The 27,938-nt window shown below is 55.2% G+C and overlaps 1 protein-coding gene across 6 annotated transcripts in view; it reads left to right on the top strand.

Moving 5' to 3' along the window:
• Window positions 1-27,938, top strand: part of EFL1 (elongation factor like GTPase 1) — a 68,685-nt gene that overhangs the window by 33,934 nt on the left and 6,813 nt on the right. For all 6 annotated transcript variants that reach the window (XR_004968657.1, XR_004968655.1, XR_004968656.1 and 3 more), the window contains 3 exons: window positions 17,528-17,659; window positions 20,809-20,956; window positions 21,639-22,603. Coding sequence is in view for 3 of the 6 variants with exons in the window: in XM_036315923.1 (XP_036171816.1) it covers window positions 17,528-17,659; window positions 20,809-20,956; window positions 21,639-22,603 (1,245 nt within the window). In the remaining 3 variants the exon portion in view is untranslated. The remainder of the gene's footprint in view (window positions 1-17,527; window positions 17,660-20,808; window positions 20,957-21,638; window positions 22,604-27,938) is intronic.

The following is a 27,938-nucleotide window of genomic DNA, read 5'->3' as shown; positions in this document are numbered from 1 at the left end:
TGCCTGCCAGAGCCTTCCTTCGTTCCGCGCCGCCCCCTGGCGGTCAGTGCATGTCATAGCGAGCGAGCGAACTTCCGGTCGGTCGAACTCCCGAGGGGACACTGCATGTTAGGCTTTTATATATGTAGATGTATAATCTGCTGACATGTGGTTAATGAATACTACGTGTAGGGAAAGGTTTGGATGTAGCCAAGCGGAAGAGATGGTATGAAGAAAACTCCGTTTTCCTTCAATGCCTAAGGTGGTTGGAAGTGAATCTTAAATAATTTTAATTACAGAAAAAGACCTCTTTTTAAAAAAAATCGCAGTAGGGCTGCAATCCAGGAAGGGAAAGATGAAGGAAAATCAGAAAATACAGTAATAGCTGTGCAGGGTATATTTTGGAGACTTTATTGGGATTTTGCTCGTGACCTGTATACCTTGTTAAAATGTTCTACAGATATTAAAGACAATCTGTGACACTCCCCCCCCCCCTAAGTCATTGTTATTACTTGCATTACTCAAGACCTGAAAACGATAGTACTTTTTAAAAAATATATTTTTATTGATTGGAGAGAGGCAGGGAGAGGGAGAGAGAGAGAGAGAGAAACATCAATGATGAGGGAGAATCATGGACCGGCTGCCTCCTGCACGCCCCCTACTAGGGATCAAGCCTGCAACCTGGGCATGAGCCCTTGACCGGGAATCGAACCCAGGACCCTTTAGTCCGCAGGCCGACGCTCTATCCACTGTGCCAAACCAGCAGGGCAAAACGATATTGCTTGAGACAGAAGTAAGCCCCCTGCTCTCATTCTACTTGCCAACCCTTCCTTATACAGACAGACGCGTGCGTCCCCGCGGTGCCAAAGAACTTTCCAGTAAATCTAAAGCCCCCCCTCCCTCCTTCCTTTTTCCCCTCCCCTCCCTATTTTGCCAAGTCTCAGGATCGGGCACAGCTCCTCGTCACTCACAAAACAAACGCGGACACTTCCTTCTCCTGGTGTGAATACTGAGGACACATAGAAAGATGCAGCGTTTCACAAGACATCACCGGTTTCACCAACAAAAGCAATAGGACTGCCCTAGCCGGGCTGGCTCAGTGGACAGAGCATCGGCCCGCAGACCGAAGGGTCCCGGGTTCGATTCAGTCAAGGGCGTGTACTTCAGTTGTAGGCACCCCCCTGGCCCAGGCACGTGCAGGAGGCAACCAACTGATGTGTTTCTCTCTGTCTCTCCCTCTCTCTTCCACTCTCTCTAAAAATCAATGGAAAAATACCCTCAAGTGAGGATTAAAACAAAACAAAACACACGCCCTGGCCGGTGTGGCTCAGTGGATAGAGCGTCGACCTGCAGACTGAAGAGTCCCAGGTGCGATTCTGGTCAGGGCACATGGCTGGGTTGTGGCTCGATCCCCGGGGGTGGGGGGCGCATACAGGAGGTGGCCAATCCATGATTCTGCTCTCATCATTGATGTTTGTCTCTCTCCCTCTCCCTTCCTCTCTGAAATCAATACACGTATATTTTTTAAAAAAGCACTAGGACTGTTTGAAATAGACTTCTTGTGAGAAACCAGCCGCGGGAGCCGGTTCGGGGAGACGGGGGCCCGTCCTCCCTCCGCCTGCTGACGAGGACGGAGAGAAGTGTCGTAATCACAGAGGTTCCTGGATGGCCCCGCACCGTGCGCTCTGAGCGCCGAGGTGCCGGATCTGCAGGCGGCTTGAAGGTTGTCGCTGGGCGTACAATAGGCCCTTGTGTGCTCCGTCTGTGAACGGGGGCAGCTGGCAGCCGGCGCCGAGACACGCCCGAGCCAGGGATCCCCGAAAGCTGGACGCCTGCCCGGAGGACAGCGCCAGGCTATCTCCCGTCCCCGAGGCGCGGCCGGCCAGCACGGCGGGTTCCTAACGAAGGGCTCACCTGGGCGGGTGGCTGGGGCCAGTCACGCTCTGTCCTCCGGGGTCTGGTTTCCTGCCTGCCAGGCGAGGAAAGACGTGAGGCAGGCGGGGACGGGGGCTAAGGGGAGGGACTCCCGCTCATCGCCATCCTTACAGCCAGTGGTTAAGGATGCTCCTTCTTTATTTGTAGACTAGAGGCCTGGTGCACAAAATTCGTGCAAGGGGCTCAGCCCCCGTCCCCACCACAGCCAGGGCCTTCATCTGGAAGGTCATCCTGAAGGACGTCTGGTCTAATTAGTATATTGCACTTTTATTATTATTATAGCTATTTTTTATTGATTTCAGAGTGGAAGGGAAAGCCAGAGAGAAACATCAGTGATGAGTGAGAATCATGGATCGGCTGCCTCCTGCACGCCCCACACTGGGGATCGAGCCCCCAACCCGGGCCTGTGCCCTGACCGGGAATCAAACCATGACTTCCTGGTTCCTAGGTCACCGCCTAACCACTGAGCCACGCTGGCCGGGCAGAAGGATTCTTCTTAATCTAATTATTCTGTCTTTGAGATTGTTGGGAAAGCCACCCTTAGGGTGTCCATCCAGAAAGGTCTGAGTGCTGCATGACTCTGGAGAAGCTCTGCCGTGGAGACACACAGGATTCCGAGCAGTAACTACTGCCCCGGGGCCCTGGCTAGTGCTGCTCAGTGGATAGTATCGGCGTTGGGACTGCAGGATCCCGGGTTCGAGTCCCGATCAAGGGCACGTATCTTGGTTGCAGTCTCCATCCAGGCCCATTTCAGGGTGTGTGGGGGAGGCAGCCAATCGAGGTGTCTCTCTCACACCGATGTTTCTCTCTGGCTCCTGCACTCTCAAAACCAGTAGGAAAATGTCCTAGGGTGAGGATTAACAAAAAATAAAATAAAGTGAAAAATAATGCTCCTGGTACGCGCAGGACTCAGCAGGGGTGTCAGGAAAATTCAGACTGTAACTATCAACACATATTCGCAGCCACTCCGAGAATGCTGAAGGGCAGCAGTGAACTTGTAAACAGTTGTGATGTGGAGAAGACGGCAGGCTGCAGTCAGGCGGGCCTGTGACCCCGAGCTCGGCTTCCTGCTGCAGGTGGGGGTTTGGGGTTAGTGACCCCGAGCTCGGCTTCCTGCTGCAGGTGGGGGTTTGGGGCTAGTGACCCCGAGCTCGGCTTCCTGCTGCAGGTGGGGGTTTGGGGCTAGTGACCCCGAGCTCGGCTTCCTGCTGCAGGTGGGGGTTTGGGGTTAGTGACCCCGAGCTCGGCTTCCTGCTGCAGGTGGGGGTTAGTGACCCCGAGCTCGGCTTCCTGCTGCAGGTGGGGGTTTGGGGGTAGTGACCCCGAGCTCGGCTTCCTGCTGCAGGTGGGGGTTTGGGGCTAGTGACCCCGAGCTCGGCTTCCTCCTGCAGGTGGGGGTTAGGGGTTAGTGACCCCGAGCTCGGCTTCCTGCTGCAGGTGGGGGTTTGGGGTTAGTGACCCCGAGCTCGGCTTCCTGCTGCAGGTGGGGGTTTGGGGCTAGTGACCCCGAGCTCGGCTTCCTGCTGCAGGTGGGGGTTTGGGGCTAGTGACCCCGAGCTCGGCTTCCTGCTGCAGGTGGGGGTTTGGGGTTAGTGACCCCGAGGTCGGCTTCCTGCTGCAGGTGGGGGTTTGGGGCTAGTGACCCCGAGCTCGGCTTCCTGCTGCAGGTGGGGGTTAGGGGTTAGTGACCCCGAGCTCGGCTTCCTGCTGCAGGTGGGGGTTTGGGGTTAGTGACCCCGAGCTCGGCTTCCTGCTGCAGGTGGGGGTTTGGGGCTAGTGACCCCGAGCTCGGCTTCCTGCTGCAGGTGGGGGTTTGGGGCTAGTGACCCCGAGCTCGGCTTCCTGCTGCAGGTGGGGGTTTGGGGTTAGTGACCCCGAGCTCGGCTTCCTGCTGCAGGTGGGGGTTAGTGACCCCGAGCTCGGCTTCCTGCTGCAGGTGGGGGTTTGGGGTTAGTGACCCCGAGCTCGGCTTCCTGCTGCAGGTGGGGGTTTGGGGTTAGTGACCCCGAGCTCGGCTTCCTGCTGCAGGTGGGGGTTTGGGGTTAGTGACCCCGAGCTCGGCTTCCTGCTGCAGGTGGGGGTTAGGGGTTAGTGACCCCGAGCTCGGCTTCCTGCTGCAGGTGGGGGTTAGGGGTTAGTGACCCCGAGCTCGGCTTCCTGCTGCAGGTGGGGGTTAGGGGTTAGTGACCCCGAGCTCGGCTTCCTGCTGCAGGTGGGGGTTTGGGGTTAGTGACCCCGAGCTCGGCTTCCTGCTGCAGGTGGGGGTTTGGGGTTAGTGACCCCGAGCTCGGCTTCCTGCTGCAGGTGGGGGTTTGGGGTTAGTGACCCCGAGCTCGGCTTCCTGCTGCAGGTGGGGGTTTGGGGTTAGTGACCCCGAGCTCGGCTTCCTGCTGCAGGTGGGGGTTAGGGGTTAGTGACCCCGAGCTCGGCTTCCTGCTGCAGGTGGGGGTTTGGGGTTAGTGACCCCGAGCTCGGCTTCCTGCTGCAGGTGGGGGTTTGGGGTTAGTGACCCCGAGCTCGGCTTCCTGCTGCAGGTGGGGGTTTGGGGCTAGTGACCCCGAGCTCGGCTTCCTGCTGCAGGTGGGGGTTTGGGGCTAGTGACCCCGAGCTCGGCTTCCTGCTGCAGGTGGGGGTTTGGGGTTAGTGACCCCGAGCTCGGCTTCCTGCTGCAGGTGGGGGTTAGTGACCCCGAGCTCGGCTTCCTGCTGCAGGTGGGGGTTTGGGGTTAGTGACCCCGAGCTCGGCTTCCTGCTGCAGGTGGGGGTTAGTGACCCCGAGCTCGGCTTCCTGCTGCAGGTGGGGGTTAGGGGTTAGTGACCCCGAGCTCGGCTTCCTGCTGCAGGTGGGGGTTTGGGGGTAGTGGCCCCGAGCTCGGCTTCCTGCTGCAGGTGGGGGTTAGTGACCCCGAGCTCGGCTTCCTGCTGCAGGTGGGGGTTTGGGGCTAGTGACCCCGAGCTCGGCTTCCTGCTGCAGGTGGGGGTTAGTGACCCCGAGCTCGGCTTCCTGCTGCAGGTGGGGGTTTGGGGTTAGTGACCCCGAGCTCGGCTTCCTGCTGCAGGTGGGGGTTAGTGACCCCGAGCTCGGCTTCCTGCTGCAGGTGGGGGTTTGGGGTTAGTGACCCCGAGCTCGGCTTCCTGCTGCAGGTGGGGGTTAGTGACCCCGAGCTCGGCTTCCTGCTGCAGGTGGGGGTTAGGGGTTAGTGACCCCGAGCTCGGCTTCCTGCTGCAGGTGGGGGTTTGGGGCTAGTGACCCCGAGCTCGGCTTCCTGCTGCAGGTGGGGGTTTGGGGTTAGTGACCCCGAGCTCGGCTTCCTGCTGCAGGTGGGGGTTAGTGACCCCGAGCTCGGCTTCCTGCTGCAGGTGGGGGTTTGGGGCTAGTGACCCCGAGCTCGGCTTCCTGCTGCAGGTGGGGGTTAGTGACCCCGAGCTCGGCTTCCTGCTGCAGGTGGGGGTTTGGGGTTAGTGACCCCGAGCTCGGCTTCCTGCTGCAGGTGGGGGTTAGGGGTTAGTGACCCTGAGCTCGGCTTCCTGCTGCAGGTGGGGGTTTGGGGTTAGTGACCCCGAGCTCGGCTTCCTGCTGCAGGTGGGGGTTTGGGGTTAGTGACCCCGAGCTCGGCTTCCTGCTGCAGGTGGGGGTTAGTGACCCCGAGCTCGGCTTCCTGCTGCAGGTGGGGGTTAGTGACCCCGAGCTCGGCTTCCTGCTGCAGGTGGGGGTTAGTGACCCCCGGCATCTTGGCCCTGAGAAGGAGCCGCCCTCCTCCTGCTCCTTCGTTCACACCTGACTGTCAGTCAGGACCCAGCTACACCCGCCCCGAGGACCAGCCCACAGGGCAGCTGAGCCCACCGCTCAAGGCAGGGGACGGGAACCTGCATCTCCCACCTGCCAGCCGCACCCCCACCCTCCGGGCGGCCACTCTCCTGGCTGCTAACATCGATGGGTTTTGCCCGTTTCCAAGTTTTGTATAAGCTGAACCATAGGGAATATACTCTCTCTCTCTCTTTTTTTTTTAATGTATTTTTATTGATTTCAGAGAGGAAGGGAGAGGGAGAGAGATAGAAACATCAATGATGAGGGAGAATCATGGGTCGGCCGCCTCCTGCACGCCCCACACTGGGGATCGAGCCCGCAACCCGGGCACATGCCCTTGACTGGGAAGGAAACCCTGACCTGCTGTTTCATAGGTGGACGTTCAACCACTGAGCCACGCCCGCCAGGCAGATAGATTTATTACAGACTAGAGACCCAGTGCACGGAATTTGTGCACAGGCAGGGTCCCTAGCGGCTGCCGGCTGGGGCCTCCCTTTCCCCAGCCGGGGCTGGGGAGGGGTTGCGGGCGGTTGGCCAGCTGGCCCTGCCCCCTGGTTGAACTCCTGGTCGAGGGGACAATTCGCATATTCAGCTTTGATTATATAGGGTAGTTTCTCCTACTCTATGAGTTGACCTTTATGGTCTCCCTTGATGAACAGCAGTTCTTAATTTTAGTGCAATCTAATATTTTCCCATTTTTTTATGATTAGTGGTTTGTGTGTGTGTCCTTTGAAGAAACCTGGTGACTCCAAAGTCATGAGGCATCCCTGTGATCCTCCTGTCACCTTTCTTGCTTTACATATGAGATTAGGCCTGTCATCCGCCTGGTTTGGGTTTGTGTCCGTGGTGTGGGGTCGGATGGTTTCTTCAATGTGGACATGATGTTGATTTAGGTAGAGTCGTTGTCACCACCACGTCACCTTTGCTGTATGTCGCCCTACATGGCTGACATTCATCTGATTCTTAACTTTTCATTATTTTTAAATGATCATTTATACTCTCAACACTAACGCTACTACAGTTTTTAGCTGTATTCCTCTTATTTTTCATTTGTGTCATTCTATCCACATAAAATTTTATATCCTGCCTTTCTGTGCCTAAGTGGTCTTCTGAATTCAATTTACTCGTGGCTGTGTGGTATGTAATCTGGTTCACCAGTCCTCTGTGATGGGCAGTTAGGATGTTCTTATTAATAAAAACTGCCACATGGCAGAAATGTCCTGGCCCGTCATTTACAAGAGGGTAGCAGATGACCACGAGTTCATAACAGTTAGTGTCTCCTTAACCCGACCCTCTAGTACTGACGCCTCTGTCCTTTCGTAAAGGGGTTTGATCGTTTACGCCAGTCCTTACCGGCTGTGCTTGTAGAATATTATAAAATTAAGACCCGTCACTGCTCTAGTGTGAAACCTCACTAGTATTTAAACTGATGTTAACGTAAAAATTCAACCTGGAGGTAGTACTTCACTCATCTGGGAAGTGATCCGTCCACAGGAACAGAGCTGCTCTGGGCGCTGTGGCCTCCCAGGGAAGTAACGCTGGCCCTGGAAAAGTATCGCTGTGCATTCAAAGGGCCTGTGTCTGCTTAGAATCTGGTTAACATTCTAATATTGTTCCTTTCCCTGCGGGATGGCACCTCCGCAGTAGGATCTAATCTCAACTAGGCTGTGCCTGCGTAGTAACCGCCACATCAATATGCAGACGCATGGCCGTCCTCCCGCAGACCTCAGGCTCCGGGGCTCAGGGGTTGGAATATGTTATCAGCAATAATGTGACTGAGTTTTTAAAATGTTTAGCAGGCCCTGGCCGGTGTGGCTCAGTGGATAGAGCGTCGGCCAGCAGACCAAAGGGTCCCGGGTTCCATTCCGGTCAAGGGCACGGACCTCAGTTGCAGGCTCCTCCCTGGCCCGGGCCCTGGTCGGGGCGCATGCAGGAGGCAACCCATCGATGTGTCTCTCTCCCTCTCGCTTCCACTCTCTCTAAAAATCAGTGGGAAAATATCTTCAGGTGAGGATTAACAACAACAAAATAATGTTTAGCAGCACTTACAATAGCAACGTTCCGGAAAATGGAATACGGGGCCTCAGGGGTCATCATCTCTGTCTCCGCCACGTGCTCAGCACCCATCTGTAAGCGTCGCTCGTCGGTGGGTGTTTGGTGACGTAAACCTAAAAAGTAAAAAGCACAGGAACCCTCTCAAATCAGGACCCAGGAGACTACGCGGTTCTCCAGCCCCTCCCAAGTCCATACTCCCTGGCATGGCTTGGAGGAGAGCGGGAGCCCTTGGGGACGTGTTTGTGACAAATGGCACAGGGCACGGGTGGCGTCGGGTGGCGCAGGGCGCTCTGAGCCAGGTGGCCTGTGAGCAGAGCCAGGGGTGAGGGCGTTTCTGTGGAATAAGATTGAGAGGGCCCTTTGCTTCCAGGCTCTCAGCTGCCCACTCCCGGGTCCTCGATTGACCTCAAGAAACATTCCAGCCCTGATCGGACAGGAATCTGAGCCTCCCTCCGCGGCCCGGGCACCGGGGAGCCCGGTCTGCAGCTCAGGGGCGAGAGCACCGTGTCAGTTAGTTTAGGGCCTACGTTGATCCATGCAAATGTCGTGTGTTTGCAGCATAAACTACCAGGTTTATCGCCGAGTGATCATTCAGACGGTGCCAGCATTCACGGCACACAGGCCATAGAAAGGCTCTTTTCCACTCTCCGGTTTAAAAACAATTTTTTTTAATAATTATAAAAATAGCACCTATACTAATAAAAGGATAACATGCTAATTAGACCAGGTCAGTCGGTCATCTTCCGGATGTCTGGGTTCCTTCCGGACAAAGCAATGGTGGCGCGGGCTGAGGCAGAGGCAGCTAGGGGCGATCAGGTCGGCAGGGGAGCAAGCAGTTAGGGGTGAGATCAGGCCAGCGCAGGGGACCAAGCAGTTAGGGGGCAATCAGGCCGGCGCGGGGGAGCAAGCAGTTAGGGGGCGATCAGGCCAGCAGGGGAGAGCAGCAGCGGTTCTCAACCTGTGGGTCGTGACCCCTTTGGCGGTTGAACGACCCTTTCACAGGGGTCGCCTAAGACCATCCTGCATATCAGATATTTACATTACGATTCATAACAGTAGCAACATTACAGTGATGAAGTAGCAACGAAAATAATTTTGTGGTTGGGTCACAACATGAGGAACTATATTTAAAGGTCCAGAAGGTTCAGAACCACTGAGTTAGGGGGCGATCATGGCTGGCAGGGGAGGGCAGTTGGGGGTGATCAGGCCGGCAGGCAGGCGAGTGGTTAGGAGCCAGCAGTCCCGGATTGTGAGAGGGACGTCCCAGATTGGAGAGGGTGCAGGCCAGGCTGAGGGACACTCCCCCCCACCCCAGCACAAATTTCGTGCACCAGGCCTCTAGTATAATATAGTGAACATCCACCTGGAAATGACATTGAAAGGTAATGGACCTGCCGACCTGATTTCAGAGCCTCAGTGCAATACCTTAGCTGTGACATCAAGGACACATAAAAGGGGAGTGATGGACAATAAAACCAAGTCCATTGCCCTGTGTGCATGTTCCGGTTTGACGTCCGGATAGCACAATCGAGTCAGGCTCTCACACGCAGCCCCATGAATGTGGCAGGTACAGATACAGTTGGTTTTTTAAGGTTTTTAAATATCCTATATAATAAAAGCCTAATATGCAAATTGTCCCCTCGACCGGGACAGGAATTCAACCACTCCCTATCACGTGCGCTGACCACCAGGGGGTGGCGCGGACCATGGTAGGTGTCACAGCGCTGGAAGCGGGCAGCAGTGAAGGCACTGCCCGCTCTGATTGGCCCTGATGAGAGCCGTACTGAGGCAGGATGGTAGAGCAGATGAACGGGCGGTGCCAAGCCAAGGCGGGTGCAATTGCCCCACCTGATCGCCCCATTGAAGGTGGCAGGGGTGGGGCTGCCATCCAGCTATCAGGTGCTGAGGGAGAAAGGGCAAATGGCAATATTAAAATATTTCTTCTAATTATTTTTCCTTTCATTGTGCACGAATCCATGCACCAAGCCACTAATGTGTGTGTGTGTGTGTGTGTGTAATTCAGAGAGGAAACTAGAAGGAGATAGAAACATGGATGATGAGAGAATCATGGATCGGCTGTCTCCTGTACACCCCACACTGGGGATGGAGCCCAAAACCCAGGCATGTGCCCTTCACCACAATGTAACCCAGGACTCTTCAGTTCTCAGCTCTGTCCACTGCTGTGCCACTGCTGATGGCGCACCATTGGTGCCTTGTTGTACTTCTCCTCAGTATGGTTTTGAGATGCGCAACCAGAACTCTTCACTGGCGAGCTGCCAGGCCCGGCAGACTATGCTGAACATCGCAGGATAGTTCTCCCACGAGCAGGAACGATTTTTGTTCCATCTCCCGCATATGAGTGAGATCATGTGATAGTTATTTTTCTCTGACTGGCTTATTTCACTTAGCACAATGCTCTCCAGGTCCCTCCATGCTGTTGCCAATGGTAAGAGTTCCTTCTTTGTTAACCGCAGCGTAGTATTCCATGGTGTAGATGGACCACAGTTTTCTAATCCACTCGTCTGCTGATGGGCACTTAGGCTGTTTCCAAACCTTAGCTGTTGTAAACGGTGCTGCTATGGAACATCGGGGCGCGTATGTCCTTTCTGATGGGTGTTTCTGGTTTCCTGGGATAGATTCCTAGAAGTGGGATCACTGGGTCAAATGGGAGTTCCATTTTTAACCATTAGAGGAAACTCCATACCGTTCTCCACGGTGGCTGCCCCAGTCTGCACTCCCACCAGCAGTGCACGAGGGTTCCTTTTCCTCCGCATCCTCGCCTGCACCCTGATTCGTTTCCAATGGGATCAGAGGGAGGATAGAGACGAGGGCATCGAGGCAGGAGCAGAGGACACTGGCTTCCTCTCTGCAGCCACAGGGCCTAGAGCAGAAGGTGACCTTTCAGAGCCCAAGGTCGCATTTCTTACTTTCATTTTTTAATATATTTTTATTGATGTCAGAGAGGAAGGGAGAGAGAGAAATAGAAGCATCAATGATGAGGATCACTGATCAGCTGCCTCCTGCACGCCCCCCACTGGGGATCGAGCCTGCACCCCGGGCCTGTGCCCCGACCGGGAATCGAACCCTGACCTCCTGGTTCATAGGTCGATGCTCAGCCCCTGAGCCGCGCCAAAGCCAAGGGTTTTAGATCCCCAGCACCCTGGGACCCTGTGCTTAAAAAGAACGAAAACCGTCACACTTGGTGAATCCTCACGACCCGTCCCGAGCAGGGCTCGTGCTCTCCGGCCGGAGGCCCTGGGTGTCCAGGACATAGAACCTCATTCCCGGGAGGCGCATTAACCCGGCTTATTGCACCGTTCACGATGGCCAGGTTCCTGCGTCCTGAGTGTGGTGATGTTAAAGTTGGCTTGAAATACAACTTTGGCCCGGCCGGCGCGGCTCAGGGGTTGGGCATCGACCTAGGAACCAGGAGGCCAGGGTTCTATTCCCGGTCAGGGCACAGGCCCGGGTTGTGGGCTCCATCCCCAGTGTGGGGCGTGCGGGTGGCAGCCGGTCCATGATTCTCTCTCGTCACTGATGCTTCTCTCTCTCTCTCCCTCTCCCTTCCTCTCTGAAATCAATTAAAATATATATATTTTTTAAAAAGAATAGAAAAAAGTTGTCAGCAGGAGGCCATCCGTCTCTCAGGCCCCACCCAGTCTCTTTGGCGCCGTATCATTAATAGATGATATGTAAATGACGCTCCTTATAGGGAAACTTGGGGAGAGCCCAGAAGACATTGGCCCGTTGGCAAAATGCTGGTGTTTGGTGAAGAAGCTTTTGGAGGGTGAGGGCCCGGCCCGGCCGGGGCCTGTGTGTGCCGAGCGGGAGGCTCAGCTGGGCTCCGTGTCGTGCCTGACGTGCAGCGTGTGAGCTGCAGTGCACACGCTCGTGTATCTCCTGGTGCTTGTGTCGGGGAGGACGTGGTCAGGTGTCCGCAATCAGACAGAAGTCCCTGGTGTTTGTATAAAAACGCCTTGGTGTTTAGTAAGTTGCTTTCATTCCGTATTTTCGTTTCGCTTATATAAATAAGCCTTATGCCTTTTTTTAAAAAATTAAAGGTCTTATGAAGAAAACCAATTTTAATAAACTTTGAATTCATGACATTGGGATGCTACAGTCCATTTTTTATTTAAAAAGGGAGAAAAATGGAAATTATTAAAGTTGCAAAACCCATAGGACAAAAACCAGAAGAAAAAATGTCAGTTCTGCCCTGGCTGGTGTGGTTCAGTGGGTAGAGCGTCGGCCTGTGGACTGAAGGGTCCCAGGTTCAATTCCGGTCAAGGGCATGTACCTTGGTTACAGGCACATCCCCAGGAGGGGGTGTGCAGGAGGCAGCTGATCGATGTTTCTCTCTCATCGATGTTTCTAACTCTCTATCCCTCTCCCTTCCTCTCTGTAAAAAATCAATAAAATATAAAAAAAATAATAATTTTTTAAAAAACATCAGTTCTTTCTTAAAATAGAAGTAGAAAGAGACTCCATCGGTTGATACCACCTCATACAACTTGCATTTCACATCTTATGCCTTTTTTTATAAACATTTTAAAAAATTGCACCCTTTTTAATCCTTGAAATAAATCAGCGCCACAGTAATTTTAGATTTTTTTTTCCCCCCGAACCATCACTTCTATCTCAGAAATTCTGAAACTATCCCTTGTGGCAAAATGTCCTTCACCTGCACCCCCAATTCCAGTGGAAAATGCTTCAGCAAATGTACTTACTGTGAAGGAAGTTTTCCTCCTTAATTGCTATCATCGTTACTAAGGCAATTGGCCTGAAAGTAAACAGATAAGAAATGGTGTGGCCGTTATGTGTAATGTGTAAATGGTGTGTGCCGATAGGGGAGGGAAATCTGTCAGAATGAAAGTAGCCACAATTTGAACGGCGGGATTACGGGCGTACTGTTCTTTTTTCAAAATTGTAAAGTGCTTATATTACATTATTTTTAAAACAAAGGCTTATTTTAAACTGTATTTTATATAAATACTAGGTTGTACACTTAAGAATTATCTAGTAGTTTATCGAGAAATCCTCAAAGTGATTTTAAACTATTGTGATTCGCCCCCAAAAAATCATAATGGACTCTTTCCTGGATTTTAAAATGATCTATAATAATGAAAGCGTAATATGCTAATTAGACTGGACATCCTTCCGGATGACCTTCCGGACAAAGCCGGGGCTGCAAGGGAAGCTTGCGTCCCGGGTGCCAGAGGGAAGCCGGTGCCAGCAGCCGGGGGAAGGAAGGCCTGCTTTGCACGAATTTCGTGCGTTGGGCCTCTAGTATTTTAAGATAAGGGAAAATGGTGACGGGTAGTTTCTGACTATCTCTGAAGCATCGCTTTTTCATAAATACTTCAGCTGGACGAGGAATACTGTGGCGTTGACTTTTCTCTGGTGGTTTTTAGGGGAATTACAGTCATGCTCACAGATCTAGGCACGTGTAGGTAGCAAGAGCAGACTTGGTCGTGTGAACAGCGAAACGTAAGCCGGAAGTTCACAGTGACAGCGTTCGGATGGCACCACCATCTGCAGCCCCCGTCCCGGGCCACAGAGGAGGCCCCGCTCTGCCCTCTCACTGAAACCAGGGGCCGTGTGCGCAGGAAGGAAACGCCTGCCGGTCCGAGGTCAGAGGCAGGATGGATGCTGGGGGAGAGGGAGGATTTACTGCGGGGTTTTCCCGAGCCCCTGACCTCCGGGAGATGCTATTCCTGGTAGGCATGGGGGACACCCGGGCACACCGGGTCTGTCACGTCGCGGTGCCGTGGCCAGGTGTAGCCCTCTCTGTGCCGGCCGGAGAGGCACGGCTATGAACTTGGACTCAGAGCCCGGCCGGCGGGGCTCCATGGCTGAGCGTCGACCTGTGAACCAGGAGGTCCCGGTCCGATACCCAGTCAGGGCACGTGCCCGGGTTGCAGCTCAATCCCCAGTGTGGGGCGTGCAGGAGGCAGCCGACCCATGATTTTCTCTTGGATATTTCTCTCTCTCTCTCTCTCTCTCTCTCTCTCTCTCTCTCTCTCTCTCTCTCTCTCTCCCTTCCTCTCTGAAATCAATAAAAATAATATTTTTTAAAATTAAGTAAACTCGAATCCTGACCACATCCGGATCCCGGAGGCACAGGGACTGCCTGTAGCTCCTTGGAGACGTGTGTCTGACCGGGTCTCCTGCCCACGAAAGGCCTGGAAAGGGGAGGCCTGCGCCCTGTGCCATGAACTGAGCAGCCGAAGGAGCTAACGAGGGTCAGTGTGAGGCAGAGAAAGGCTCACAGGACCTGGCAGATGCTTTCAGACCCTGAAGGGCCGCTGTTGGTAGTAGCAGCAGCGTGTTCCTGGGGGCCTCAGGGGGGCTGGGTGGAGAACGGACAGCTGGGGGGCCACAGGCTTCAGCATAATGCAAAAGGTTTCCTTTGTTTTTTAAAAAAATATATATTTTTTTATTTCAGAGAAGGAAGGGAGAGGGAGAGAGAGAGAAACATCAATGATGAGAATCATGGATCGGCTGCCTCATGCACGCCCCACACTGGGGATCGAGCCTGCAACCCGGGCCTGTGCCCTGACCGGGAATCGAACCCTGACCTCCGGGTTCACAGGTCGACGCTCAATCCCTGAGCCACGCCGGCCGGGCCATAATGGAAGGTTTTCTTACGGTTGGAGCTACCTCCACAGGTAGCGAGATGGTGAATTCTAGGTGCCTGCAGGCGGGGGTGCTGGAGGGGGTGCCACACTGTGCGGTCAGACCGGGACACCTCTGACTCGCCCGCCACCTTCCAAGCTTACGTGCCCACAGCCTCCTCCTGTCCCCCAGCTGGAGGCTCATGGGTGGCACCCACGCCTCTCTCCTTTGCGCCCCCTTGTCAGCTGAGCCCGAGAGGGGGGAGTGGGTGCTGGTTACACGCCTGTGCCCCTTTCCCCAAAGCAGGTGGCCTCCCCTCCACACCTGCCTTCATCTTTATCTGAACCCAAAAGCACTGAAAATGGGCTTCATTGGTTTTACAATGTTGTCTGCTCTGCTCTGGGTGTGAGGTTCAGGGCACCCCTCCATCTTTGGGCCCTCTCTCTGCTCCCATCCCCTCGGAGACAGACAGACACGCCCTGTAGAGCAGCGGTCACCAACCTTTCGGACCTCAGCGACTACACATGGCCCGCGGACCGCCGGTGGCCAACCGACTGCTGCCTTAGAGTCTAAGGCAACCACCAGCCAGGAGCCACATGCAGGTCGATGTGCCAAAGAGCTGATTTCATTAGAGATTCCTCTTCCTCAAATTAATATGTTTTTTTTTTTTAATTAAATCTTTATTGTTCAGATTATTACATTTGTTCCTCTTTTTTTCCCCCCCATAACTCCCCTCCTCCCAGTTCCCGCCCCACCTTCCGCCCTCACTCCCCACCCACTGTCCTCATCCATAGGTGCACGATTTTTGTCCAGTCTCTTCCCGCATCTCCCACACCCCTTTCCCCCCCAGGAATAGTCAGTCCATTCCCTTTCTATGTCCCTGATTCTATTATAATCAACAGTTCATTCTGTTCATCAGATTATTTATTCACTTGATTCTTAGATTCACTTGTTGATAGATGCATATTTGTTGTTCATAATTTGTATCTTTACCTTTTTCTTCCTCTTCCTCTTCTTAAAGGACACCTTTCAGCATTTCATATAATCCTGGTTTGGTGGTGATGAACTCCTTTAGCTTTTCCTTATCTGTGAAGCTCTTTATCTGACCTTCAATTCTGAATGATAGCTTTGCTGGATAAAGTAATCTTGGTTGTAGGTTCTTGGTATTCATCACTTTGAATATTTCTTGCCACTCCCTTCTGGCCTGCAAAGTTTCTGTTGAGAAATCAGCTGACAGTCGTATGGGTATTCCCTTGTAGGTAACTGAGTTTCTTTCTCTTGCTGTTTTTAAGATTCTCTCTTTATCTTTTGCTCTTGGCATTTTAATTATGATGTGTCTTGGGGTGGTCCTCTTTGGATTCCTTTTGTTTGGGGTTCTCCGCGCTTCTTGGACCTGTAAGTCCATTTCTTTCACCAGGTGGGGGAAGTTTTCTGTCATTATTTCTTCAAATAGGTTTTCAATATCTTGCTCTCTCTCATCTTCTGGCACCCCTATAATTCTGATGTTGGTACGCTTGAAGCTGTCCCAGAGGCTCCTTACACTATCCTCGCATTTTGGATTCTTTTTTCATTTTGCTTTTCCGGTTGGGTGTTTTTTGCTTCCTCGCATTTCAAATCATTGACTTGATTCTTGCGCTCCTCTGGTCTGCTGTCGGGAGTCTGTATAATATTCGTTACTTCAGTCCGTGTATGCTTAATTTCTAGTTGGTTCCCCAATATAAGATCGAGGGTCTCATTAGTTTTCTTGTAGATCTCATTAAGTTTATCGGCGGCTTCTAAACAGTTCTTGAGAGACCTTAAAAGTGTGGTTCTGAACTCTATATCTTCCATTGACAATTTTGTCCTGTTTCTTTGTCTCCGCATTTTGTTATGCTTCCTTGGTGCACCCCCTAGTGGTCTTTGTGTGCAGTCTTATAGTTAAATCTTGATTGTTGTAGCTAATTCCAGGGAGGGTTTGACCTCCAGGCCAAGTGGCTATGAGAATCAGCTGTGTCTGCAGTGAGAGAACTTCTGTCCTCTAGGGAGGTGCTAATCTAGCCTTTGCCTGAGGCTATCCGGCAAATGCCTGTGTGCAGGGCTTGGGCGGGGCGGGTCGCACAGGATCAACAGGGTGGGCCCGAGAGAGCAGTTATGGCGGCTCTCAGTCCTGTCCCCAGGGGCTCTGCCTCTCTGAGTCCCAGCACCCGCTGCAAAGCTCGGAGAGAAAGCTGCACTCGCTCTGACTGAAGCCAGACAGTCCCGCTTCTCCCGTTTGAGTCTGGGTCCCTAGAGACTCGCCCGTATCTGGAGCTCAGATTCTGCGACTCCCTCCCGATTGAAAACGCCAACCGCGCCCTCCACCGCTGGCCCGCTCCGCGCACTCCGCACCTCAGAATTTGACTTCAGCACTGCGCCTCCTCTGAGTGTCCGTATGCATTTCTCTTTCCTCCTAGTTGTAGGACTTCCACTCAGCCAGCGTTCCTGTGGTTCTGGGTGATGTCCCTTCCGTTTTTTGGTTTCACTTTTGAAGTAGTTGTTCAAAGCAGCAAACTCCAGCGTTAACCTATGCCGCCATCTTGGTTCTCCCAAATTAATATGTTTTAAAAACTACAAGTGATCATTAGAAATAATTCGTGTTTTCAGACCTACCTATCTGGACACGATCATTTCTGCGGTCAGGGTAGGCCTGTGTTGGCACGATTTGATGTGACAGGATTCGTACATTTAGAAAGTGAAACCAGCAGAATTTCTGTATCTTTAATAAATAGATTTTTATTGATTCCAGAGAGGAAGGGAGAGAGAGAGGGGAACATCAATGATGAGAGGGAATGATTAATTGGCTGCCTCTTGCACACCCCCTCCTGGGGATTGGGTCTGCAACCCGGGCCTGTGCCCTTGACCAGAATTGAACCCGGGACCCTTTAATCCGCAGGCCGATGCTCTATCCACTGAGCCACACCGGCCGGGGTGAATTTCTGGGTCTTTTTCTACAATTACACTGTGTCCCGGGCTCCAGAGTCGGTGCGGTCGGCCTCGTTCCTGGCAGCATGTTCTTAGTGTGTTTCCTGCCACGCGTGTCCTGGGTTGATGCTCTCGTTTCTCTCGTGTAAATTTGGAATTTATCCCCTTTTACTGACCTGCAGCTCTCTCCTCTCTGCAGGAATCGGGGGCCTTCAGGACTTCGTGCTGAAATCCGCAACCCTGTGCAGCGTGCCCTCCTGCCCGCCCTTCATCCCACTGGGCTTCGAGGCCACCCCGATCGTGAGGGTGGCTATCGAGCCAAAGCACCCAAGTAAGACGACCTCGTTCTTAAAAGCATGGGCGTTCCTGCTGCTGTTTATCCATTTACTTACTTATTTACTGGAGGCCCGGTGCATGAAATTCGTGCACGGGTGGGTGGGGGTGGGGGGGGTTCCCTCAGCCCAGCCTGCACCTCTACAATCCGGGACCCCTTGGGGGACGTGCGACTGCTGGTTGATGCCCAGGGATCAGACCTAAACCGGCAGTCGGACATCCCTCTGGCAATCCTGGACCGCTGGCTCCTAATCACTCACCTGCCTGCCTGCCTGGTCACTCCTCACTGCCCCTTTGCCAGCCTGATCACCCCTCACTGCCCCTCTGCCGGCCTGATCACCCCTCACTGCTCCTCTGCCGGCCTGATCACCCCTCACTGCCCCTCTGCCGGCCTGATCACCCCTCACTGCCCCTCTGCCGGCCTGATCACCCCTCACAGCCCCTCTGCCGGCCTGATCACCCCTCACTGCCCCTCTGCCGGCCTGGTTGCCCCTAACAGCCCCCCTGCCAGCCAGGTCACCCCCAGCTGCCCCCTTCTTGCCGGCCTGGTCGCTCCTAACTGCCCGCCCGCCACGCACCCCCCCATCCCCCGGCCTTGTCATCCCTCACTGCCCCCCCCCACCAACCTAATCACCCCCAACTGTCCCCCCCTGCTGTCCTGGTCGCCCCCAACTGCACACACACACACACACACCCCACACTGGCCTGGTTGCCCCTATCTGCCCCCCACACCCGATGGCCTGGTCGCCCCTCACAGCCCCCCTGCCAGTCTGGTTGCCCCACACAGCCTGGTCATAGGCAGCCATCTTGTGAGGGTGTGAGGGTTAATTTGCATATTACCGCTTTCTTACATAGGATTTTTAAATATATTTTTATTGATTTCAAGAGGAAGGGAGAGGGGAGGGGGAGAGAGAGAGAGAGAGAGAGACAGAGACATCCATGATGAGAGAGAATCACAGATCAGCTGCCTCCTGCACACCTCCCACTGGGGATCGAGCCCACAACCCGGGCACGTGCCCTGACCGGGAATCAAACCCTGACCTCCTGGTTCATAGGTCAGTGCTCAGCCACTGAGCCACACTGGCCGGGCCATGACACTCTTTAAATGCATCATGTGGGACGTGCGTCCTCGCATGCTGTTTCAGCCGTGTCCTGGGAACGTTCACGCAGGCCTGTCACTGAGGTGATCCTCCCAACCAGGAGGCCACAAGACCACCGACTCTTCAAGGGATGCCACCTCTCTCCCAGGAACGAGGCCTCCGTAGGCACCTTTGCTCCCCGGGGAGGCTGTGGCCTGCAGGTGCAGGGATGGAGCCATCTCTGCTTCCCGCCTGGGAGATCAGAGCATTGCTTCTCACAGCAACACGACCCCAGTGTAAATATCTTCAGAATGTCATCTCCATAGGCCATATCTTTTTCTTTTTTTAATATATATTTTATTGGTTTCAGAGAGGAAGGGAGAGAGAGATAAACATCAGTGATGAGAGACAATCATGGATCAGCTGCCTCCTACACGGCCCCTAGTGGGGATCGAGCCCGCAACCTGGACCTGTGCCCTGACTGGGAATCGAACCCAGGACCCTTCAGTCCACAGGCCGACGCTCTGTCCACGAGTCAGACTGACCACGGCACAGATCATTATTTTCAGCAGGAGGCCCTGGAGCCGTGTCCTGGATTGATTACCACCTCGAATGCTTCTTTTGCCTTTTTGTTGATATTTTGGGGACTGTTTAGGGAAGAGCCCTGTTGCAAGTCTAGGCGTGCAGTATGTGCAGTGGACTAAGTTCCAGTAGGGAGTTTCTGTGCAGTAAGTGCAGTGGACTAAGTTCCGGTAGGGAGTTTCTGTGCAGTAAGTGCAGTGGACTGGGTTCCGGTAGGGAGTTTCTGTGCAGTACGTGCAGTGGACCAGGTTCCGGTAGGGAGTTTCTATGCAGTACGTGCAGTGGACCAGGTTCCGGTAGGGAGTTTCTGTGCAGTAAGTGCAGTGGACCAGGTTCCGGTAGGGAGTTTCTATGCAGTACGTGCAGTGGACTAGGTTCCGGTAGGGAGTTTCTGTGCAGTGTGTGCAGGGGACCAGGTTCAGGTAGGGAGTTTCTGTGCAGTAAGTGCAGGGGACCAGGTTCCGGTAGGGAGTTTCTATGCAGTAAGTGCAGTGGACTAAGTTCCGGTAGGGAGTTTCTGTGCAGTAAGTGCAGGGGACCAGGTTCCGGTAGGGAGTTTCTATGCAGTACGTGCAATGGACTAGGTTCCGGTAGGGAGTTTCTGTGCAGTGTGTGCAGGGGACCAGGTTCCGGTAGGGAGTTTCTGTGCAGTAAGTGCAGTGCACTAGGTTCCGGTAGGGAGTTTCTGTGCAGTAAGTGCAGTGGACTAGGTTCCGGTGGGGAGTTTCTGTGCAGTGTGTGCAGGGGACCAGGTTCCGGTAGGGAGTTTCTGTGCAGTAAGTGCAGGGGTCCAGGTTCCGGTAGGGAGTTTCTGTGCAGTAAGTGCAGTGGACTAGGTTCAGGTAGGGAGTTTCTGTGCAGTATGTGCAGGGGACCAGGTTCCGGTAGGGAGTTTCTGTGCAGTGTGTGCAGGGGACCAGGTTCCGGTAGGGAGTTTCTGTGCAGTGTGTGCAGGGGACCAGGTTCCGGTAGGGAGTTTCTGTGCAGTGAGTGCAGGGGACCAGGTTCCGGTAGTTTCTGTGTGCTGAGTGTCGGAAGAAGTGTATGGATCCGCTTTGGGATCTTGCTGAGCACGTAAGTGTCGCACGTTAGCTGTCTATACAAATCAGTTACCAGACGGTAGTTTTCTTCTCATCGCCACTTGCAAGGAAAACAAACTGTTGTTTTAAGAGTTTATCTCGTCGTTCTTTTCCTTTCAATGGCAAGGACATTCTCTTTTTTAAAAAAAATAGATTTCAGAGAGGAAGGGCGAGGGAGAGAGAGATGAAAACATCAGTGACGAGACACAATCATCGACGGCTGCCTCCCGCACCACGGAGGGAGCCTACATCCCGGGCCTGTGCCCTGACCGGGAATCGAACCGCGACCTCCTGGTTCCTAGGCCGACGCTCAGCCCCTGAGCCAGGCCGGCCGGGCCGGGGCCTTCTCCTTCATTGTATTAGTCTGACGTCGTGTAGCTGATCAGCGTGTCATCCTGTCCATCCAGGTGAGATGCCCCAGCTCATCCGAGGGATGAAGCTGCTGAACCAGGCCGACCCCTGTGTCCAGATCTTAATCCAGGAGACGGGGGAGCACGTGCTGGTCACCGCGGGGGAGATCCACCTGCAGCGCTGCCTGGACGACCTGCGGGAAAGGTCAGCGGCCGCGGGGAGGGGCGGGCAAGGCGGCCCCAGGCCCTGGGCGCTCAGTGCTTCCCGACTGTCACAGACCGCAATCCCCGAGACATGGCCTGTCACATGTTATCGGGGCGGAGGCTTAGCTTTGAACACCTGACATTCACTTCCACCCTTGAATCATTTTGCATTTTTATTTTTTTATTATTTTTTTTAAATCCTCCCCTGAGGATATTTTTTTCTTTGATTGTTAGAGAGAGTGGAAGAGAGAGGGAGAGACAGAGAGAAACGCCGATGTGAGAAAGACACATCGAGGGGTCGCCTCCCGCGTGCCCTTGACGGGAATCGAACCCGGGATCCTTCAGTCCGCGGGCCGACACTCTGTCCACTGAGCCACACCGTCTAGGGCTCATGTGTCAAATCTTATTAAAGCATTTATTTCCCATTCAAAACATTCTTATCGAAATAGGTGGATTATTTATTTTGAGAATGAACACAACAGTGGAATCCTACTACAAGGAATGTTCCCATTAGACTTTCCAATCCGAAATGAAAGTGATTTATCTCTCAGAGTAAATGAACTTTTACGTTTCTGTGTTGTGGTTTTTTTTTGCAGAATTTTCATTGTGTGATATTTCTGGTGGGCGTTTCAATGCTGTTTTTGTTACACCTTCTGTTATGTGTCTCCTGGATCTGTCTGTAGGTTTGCAAAGGTCGAAATCAGTGTCTCCGAACCCATCATCCCCTTCAGAGAGACCATCACAAAACGCCCCCGAGTGGACATGGTCAACGAGGAGATCGGCAGGCAGCAGAAGGTGGCCGTCATCCACCAGGCCAGAGACGACCACAGCAGAGTCCCCGAGGGGGTTCAGGTGGACGCCGATGGGCTGGTCACCATGACAACGCCCAACAAACTGGCCACGCTCAGCGTCCGGGCCGTGCCCCTTCCGGAAGAAGTCACGCGGCTTCTGGAAGAAAACAACGACGTGATTCGTTCCATGGAGCAGCTGACGTCGTCTCTGAACGAGGGCAGGAGCGCTCAGCTGACCCAGAGGACCCAGGAGAGAATCCTGGGGTTCAAGGGCAAGCTGGAGCAGCACCTGACGGGCAGGAAGTGGAGGGACACCGTGGACCAGATCTGGTCGTTCGGCCCCAGAAAATGTGGGCCCAACATATTAGTGAATAAAAGCGCCGACTTCCGGAGCTCCGTGTGGGCAGGCCCCGCGGGCACCGCCACCCAGGAGGCCAGCCGGTACCGGGACGTGGGCAACAGCATCGTGAGCGGCTTCCAGCTGGCCACGCTCGCCGGCCCCATGTGCGAGGAGCCCCTCATGGGCGTCTGCTTCGTCCTGGAGAGATGGGACCAGAGCAAGTTCGAGGAGACAGGAGCCAGCGACAGTCGGGATCCGGGGGGAGAGGGGCCCGGCGGAGCGGCGAGCTGTGCCCCGGGAGACGGGGGCGAAGGGCGGCGAGGCGGCCACCCCGAGCCCGGTGAGAAGAGGGCGGCGCAGAAGGCAGAGCCGGCCCTGGCGGACTGCTACGGGCCCCTGTCGGGGCAGATGATCGCCACCATGAAGGAGGCCTGTCGCTACGCCCTGCAGGTGAAGCCGCAGCGTCTGATGGCGGCCATGTACACCTGCGACATCATGGCCACCAGCGACGTGCTCGGTAAGGAGGATTATGGGAAGTCTGGGTCAGAAAACGGCATCTCGCTTCATGTTGTCTTTTTCAATGTATTTTTATTGGTTTCAGAGAGGGCGGGAGAGAGAAACATCCATGATGAGAGAATCATGGACCGGCTGCCTCCTGCACGCCCCCCACTGGGGATGGAACCCGCAACCCGGGCCTGTGCCCTGACCGGGAATCGAACCCTGACCTCCTGGTTCCTAGGCCGACGCTCAGCCCCTGAGCCACGCCGGCCGGGCTCTCCCAGTGTCTCTCCCTTCGGGGGGGGGGGGGGGGGGGGTCCCTTAGGCCCTCAGCAGCCTGGAGCCCGGGCGCGTGGTGGCTGTTGACTTCGCCAGGTGGCATTGCACGGAGACTCATTTCCGCGCCTGTAAAGAGGGTGGTAATGCCTTGGACGCTGAGAACGTGAGTGTGAGAGCACAGTACAGGCCCCACAGCCACCCTGGCTCCCAGGGGCTGTCTCCCTCTGGCGATGGGGGCACGGCCTCAGCGGAGCGGAGGGTGGACGGGGAAGTGCCCGGAGGAGAGGGGCCGTTCGTGGTGTCCTCCGGCACCGAGGTCCTGGGAGTGGAACTGTGGCTGTTCTTTGCGGCTGGCTCTCTGGGGCCGGTTCGTCCCTAGAAGCAGAAGTCCCCATGGATGTTTCCCTGAAGGCGTGTAGGCTTGCCTTGCAGGGAGGGTCCTCGGGGAGGACTCGGCGTCCGAGCAGCATTGCAGGGACAGCCGGCTGGACACTCACAGCTGTGGGTGGAGCCGGCGTGCGCCGGGAGGCCCGTCCGCAAATGGGACACGCGGTGCTCAGTGCCTCCCCGCCTTCCTGAGCGCCGGTTCCTGCTGCCGTGGGACCCCCCGGGACCCAGCCCAGACCGCTCCCCGCTGCTGCTCTTCGTGTTCATCGCCAGCTTCCTTAACGTGAGCAGGCACAGGGAGCGGGAGAACCAGGGGCTCTGGCTCCCGCGGTTCCCGCAGACCTCAGAGCTCTGCCCGGGTCCTGCCCCGAGAGGTGCCCGTGCCCCCTGTGATGGCTTCTGTTGGGGGCAGCGCACAGCCAGCTCCAGGGTCTCCTCCGTGTTGAGCAGGAAGTCTCGTCTCCTGCTGGTTCCCGCCGTGCGGACCTCCCTTCATCCCTTTGACTTGCACTCACACTTCATCTTTTATAATCCTCCCCCGAGGTATTTTCCCATTGATTTGTAGAGAGAACGGAAGAGAGAGGGAAAGACACAGAGAAACATCCATGTGAGAGGAACACATCGATGGGTTGCCTCCTGCACGCGCCCCGACCAGGGCCCAGGCTGGGAGGAGCCTGTAACCCAGGCACGTGCCCTTGACTGGAATCGAACCCGGGACCCTTCGGTCCACAGGCCGACGCTCTATCCACTGAGCCACACCGGCCAGGGCCTCGCAGTCACACTTTCTGTGTTTGTTTTCTAGTTTTGTGTCCAGGGGAACCCCCTCCAGATCCCCCCACTGTCGTTGACAATACGGTTTTTGTTTCCTTTCACCATTCCCATCGCTGTCGGGTGGACATACTCTGCTTGGTCAGCTTCCCTCTCTTTCTTTTTTTAATCCTCACCCGAGGATATGTCTTTATTTTTATTTTTTAAATATATTTTTATTGATGTCAGAGAGGAAAGGAGCGGGAGAGAGAGAGACACATCAGTGAGGAGAGAGAATTGTGGATCGCCTCCTCCTGCTCGCCCTCTCCCGGGGATGGAGCCCCCAACCCAGGCCTGTGCCCCGACCACGAATCAGTTGGTGACCTCCCTCCCGGTTCATAGGCCGATGCTCAGCCACTGAGCCACGCCGGCCGGGCTGGTCAGCCTCTGGACACACCCCTCAGACCAGCTGGTGACCACACGCACTGCCTGGCAAAGAGCTGTGTTCGGGTCTGATCTGCTTTTCTTTCCCCTGAGGCGGTGGCAGCCCTCTTGCTGGAACTGGGGGATCCCCCTGAGCTCATTCTCTCACTGCTCTTGGGGAATTCTCTGGTCTCTGGTCTCCAAGATCCGTCAGAATAGCCAGCTCTCCCCGCTTCTCGTGTTTTCCTTTTGCTTCCTGAATCCCCTGCTGCACCCTGGCCGGTGTGGCTCAGTGGCTAGAGCGTTGGCCTGCGGACCGAAGGGTCCCGGGTTCGATTCCAGTCAAGGGCACGGACCTCAGGTGCAGGCTCCTCCCGGCCCTGGTCGGGGCACGTGCAGGAGGCAACCAATCAATGTGTCTCTCTCCCATGATGTTTCCCTCTGTCTCTCCCCCTCCCTTCCACTCTCCCTAAAAATCAATGGAAAACTATCCTCAGGCAAGGATTAACCAAAAAAAAATAAGTCGCCTCCTGCAGCAGAAGGAGTGAGGAGGCCTCGTGTTCCCAAGGCGGCTGCCTCCTGCCTGGCACTCGGAGCTCTGCCTCGAAGGCCGGGCCCTGCCGACAGTCGCTTTAGTTCCCCAACGACCCCCACAGACTCTCCACTGGTCGAATCCACTCCACAACCTCACCCTTCCCCAAACTAAATGGTGTCCTGGTCAATTGGAAGTCTTTTTTAAAAAAATATATTTTTATTGATTTCAGAGAGGAAGGGAGAGGGAAAGGGAGAGAAACATCAATGATGAGAGAAAATAATTGATCGGCTGCCTCCTGCACGCCCCCCACTGGGGATCGAGCCCGCAACCCAGGCATGTGCCCTTGACCGGAATCGAACCCAGGACCCTTCAGTCCACAGGCCAACGCTCTACCCACTGAGCCACACCATCCGGAGCTTCGTTTGAGCTTCCCCGGTTATCCCGATTCTGGCCGAGCGAGCGTGTGTTCCCCTGCCCACTCCCGTCCGCTCTGGCTTCGCTCCCGTGCCTTCCGCACCTCGAGGTTGCTGACGCTGAGGACACAGCCGTGAGCAGCACACGGCCTCGTCCCGAGGGCGTCACCCAGCGGGGCCGGTCGCTGGCCTCCGATGAGCGTGGCCGGGTCGGTCTGCACGGCCGCCAGCAGCCACACTCCCGGCCCGGCCCCAGCTCCATCTCACGCCCGTCGGGGCCCATCTGCATCCTGTGGCCACATCGGCTCCATTAGCCGTCGACGTAGCCGCCGGCTTCTCCGGGCGGCGGGAGGACAGGGTAGAGGGACCTGGCGTGGGAGACCCAGGAGCGCCCACCATTGCTGTGTTACCAACAGTAACAGAAGCCGCAGCCGAAAGAGAGACGACCTTCCCCTTGGAAGTCTGCCTTTCCCTTTCCGTCGCCTTCTATAATTTTTGTCCAGAATAGTCCGTTCTGTGTCCGCGCATCCTCGTGGGAGAAGCAGGCCCGCGTTTTGCTTTGCATTTATTACTGATTCCGTAGGCCCGCGTCCGTCTGGCCGCTCAGTGGTCATGATGTCGTGTCAGTTTGAGATGCTGTCAGTGACTTCCTGTCGCCCCCAAAGCGGGATCCACGGTGTTTCCTGTTTGTTTACTGTTAGAGAAAACGTGGCTGTGCACAGCTGTTTCCTTTCCTAAGCTCGGGGGGGAGAGGGGGCCCCCGTGACTTTAATTCCCACACTTCCGGCTCTGAAAATGGTAGAACCTGCAGACGGGTCTTCCTGCCCGTGATGGAGGGAGAGGCGCGAGTAATCCTACATTATAAAGACTGATGTGCTCATTAGACCGAACGGCCGAACGACCGTCTGGGTGAGCTTCCGCCCCTTGCACGAATTCCGTGCGCCGGGCCTCTCGTGGCCTGTGACGCCCAAAGGAGCACCCAGGGCAGTGCAGCCCCAGTGGCGACGAGATTGCTCCGAGTGTGGCTGTCAGGGGAGACTGTGGGGCAGTTGCTTTTGAACGGGCTTGGGCCATGACGAGGATTCGATGATGGGGACGGCCGGAGTGTGTCCCGGGCGGCAGAGACCGAGCTCTGAGGGGGGAGCCTGGCGTGGCCTGTGGGCGCGGAGTGGCCTGCCTGAGCGCGGGGTCCTCGCTGGTCTGGGGGCCCCAGGGCTGAAGTAGAGGCTCACAGGGCCTAAGGGCCTCGCGTACCGGCTGAGACATGGAGGGTGAGATCTGTTTATTTTTATTTGTATTGATCACAGAGAGGACGGGAGGGGAAGAGAGAGAGAGAGAGAGAGAAACATCAGTGATGAGAGAGGATCATGGACCGGCTGCCTCCTGCACGCCCCCTCCTGGGGATCGAGCCCACAACCCGGGCATCTGCCCTTAACCTGGAATCGAGCCGTGACCTCCTGGTTCACAGGTTGACGCTCAACTTCTGAGCCACACCAGCCGGCCGGGCGAGGTGAAGTCTTTAAAAGGGGAGCCCTGGTCAAAACTGTTTCAGTCGACTGTTGTGTTGCCATTTATTCCGTTGGATGTCTCTCCCTCGGTGCCTGGCTTACAGCGGGCACCCAGCCTTCCCTGTGTGTGTGAGGTGTGATGGGACAGATGCCCAGCTGAAGGGCTATCAGAATATTAGCAGTGAGCCCTGGCTGGTGTGGCTCAGTGGATAGAGCGCCGGCCTGTGGACCAAAGAGTCCCGGGTTGGGTTCCGGTCAAGGGCACGGACCTTGGTGGCAGGCTGCTCCCCGGTCCGGGCCCTGGTCAGGGCACGTTCAAGGAGGCAGCCCATCCATGTGTGTCCCCCACATCGACATTTCTCTGTCTCTCCCTCTCTCTTCCTCTCTCTCTAAAAATCAATGGAGAAATATCGTCGGGGGAGGATTAAAATATACATATGTTTGCAGTGAGAGGCCACAGGCTCATATGTCTCCATTGCTGCAGCCTCGCTAATTCCACCATGGGCACAGTGGCCGGTTAGCGGGCCCCGGCACAGCCACGCCTCGGCCACACCTGCCTGAGAGCCAGGCACATGGGGGGGGCGGTGATTAGCTGCTGCCTTTGTCCCAGGACCACATACATCGCTGCACCCCCGTCTCAGGATTTAGTTTTAGTGGAATTAAAACTGGCTCAAAGCAGATGATTGATTACACTTCGCTTCAGTTACAATTACTGATTGAAGCCGCACGACCCGTGGCGGAGGGGGCGGGGCTGCTGGCCTCTGGCCGGCTCTTCACGGTCCGTTTTCTCCACTTTAGTCATCCTTTCTGCCTGCCCCCTCCACACACACTCACGCGCGAGCGCACACACACACACACACACACTGATGTCCACACACTCTCACACACACACACACACACACACACTGATGTCCACACACTCACACACACACACACACACACACACTGATGTCCACACACTCTCACACACACACACACACACACACACACTGATGTCCACACACTCTCACACACACACACACACACACACACACACACACTGATGTCCACACACTCTCTCTC

Source organism: Myotis myotis, unplaced genomic scaffold, assembly GCF_014108235.1.
Source record: "Myotis myotis isolate mMyoMyo1 unplaced genomic scaffold, mMyoMyo1.p scaffold_m19_p_67, whole genome shotgun sequence".
NCBI lineage: Eukaryota > Metazoa > Chordata > Mammalia > Chiroptera > Vespertilionidae > Myotis > Myotis myotis.
Note: the sequence above shows the minus strand (reverse complement) of the source record. Positions and strands in the feature narration are given on the sequence as shown.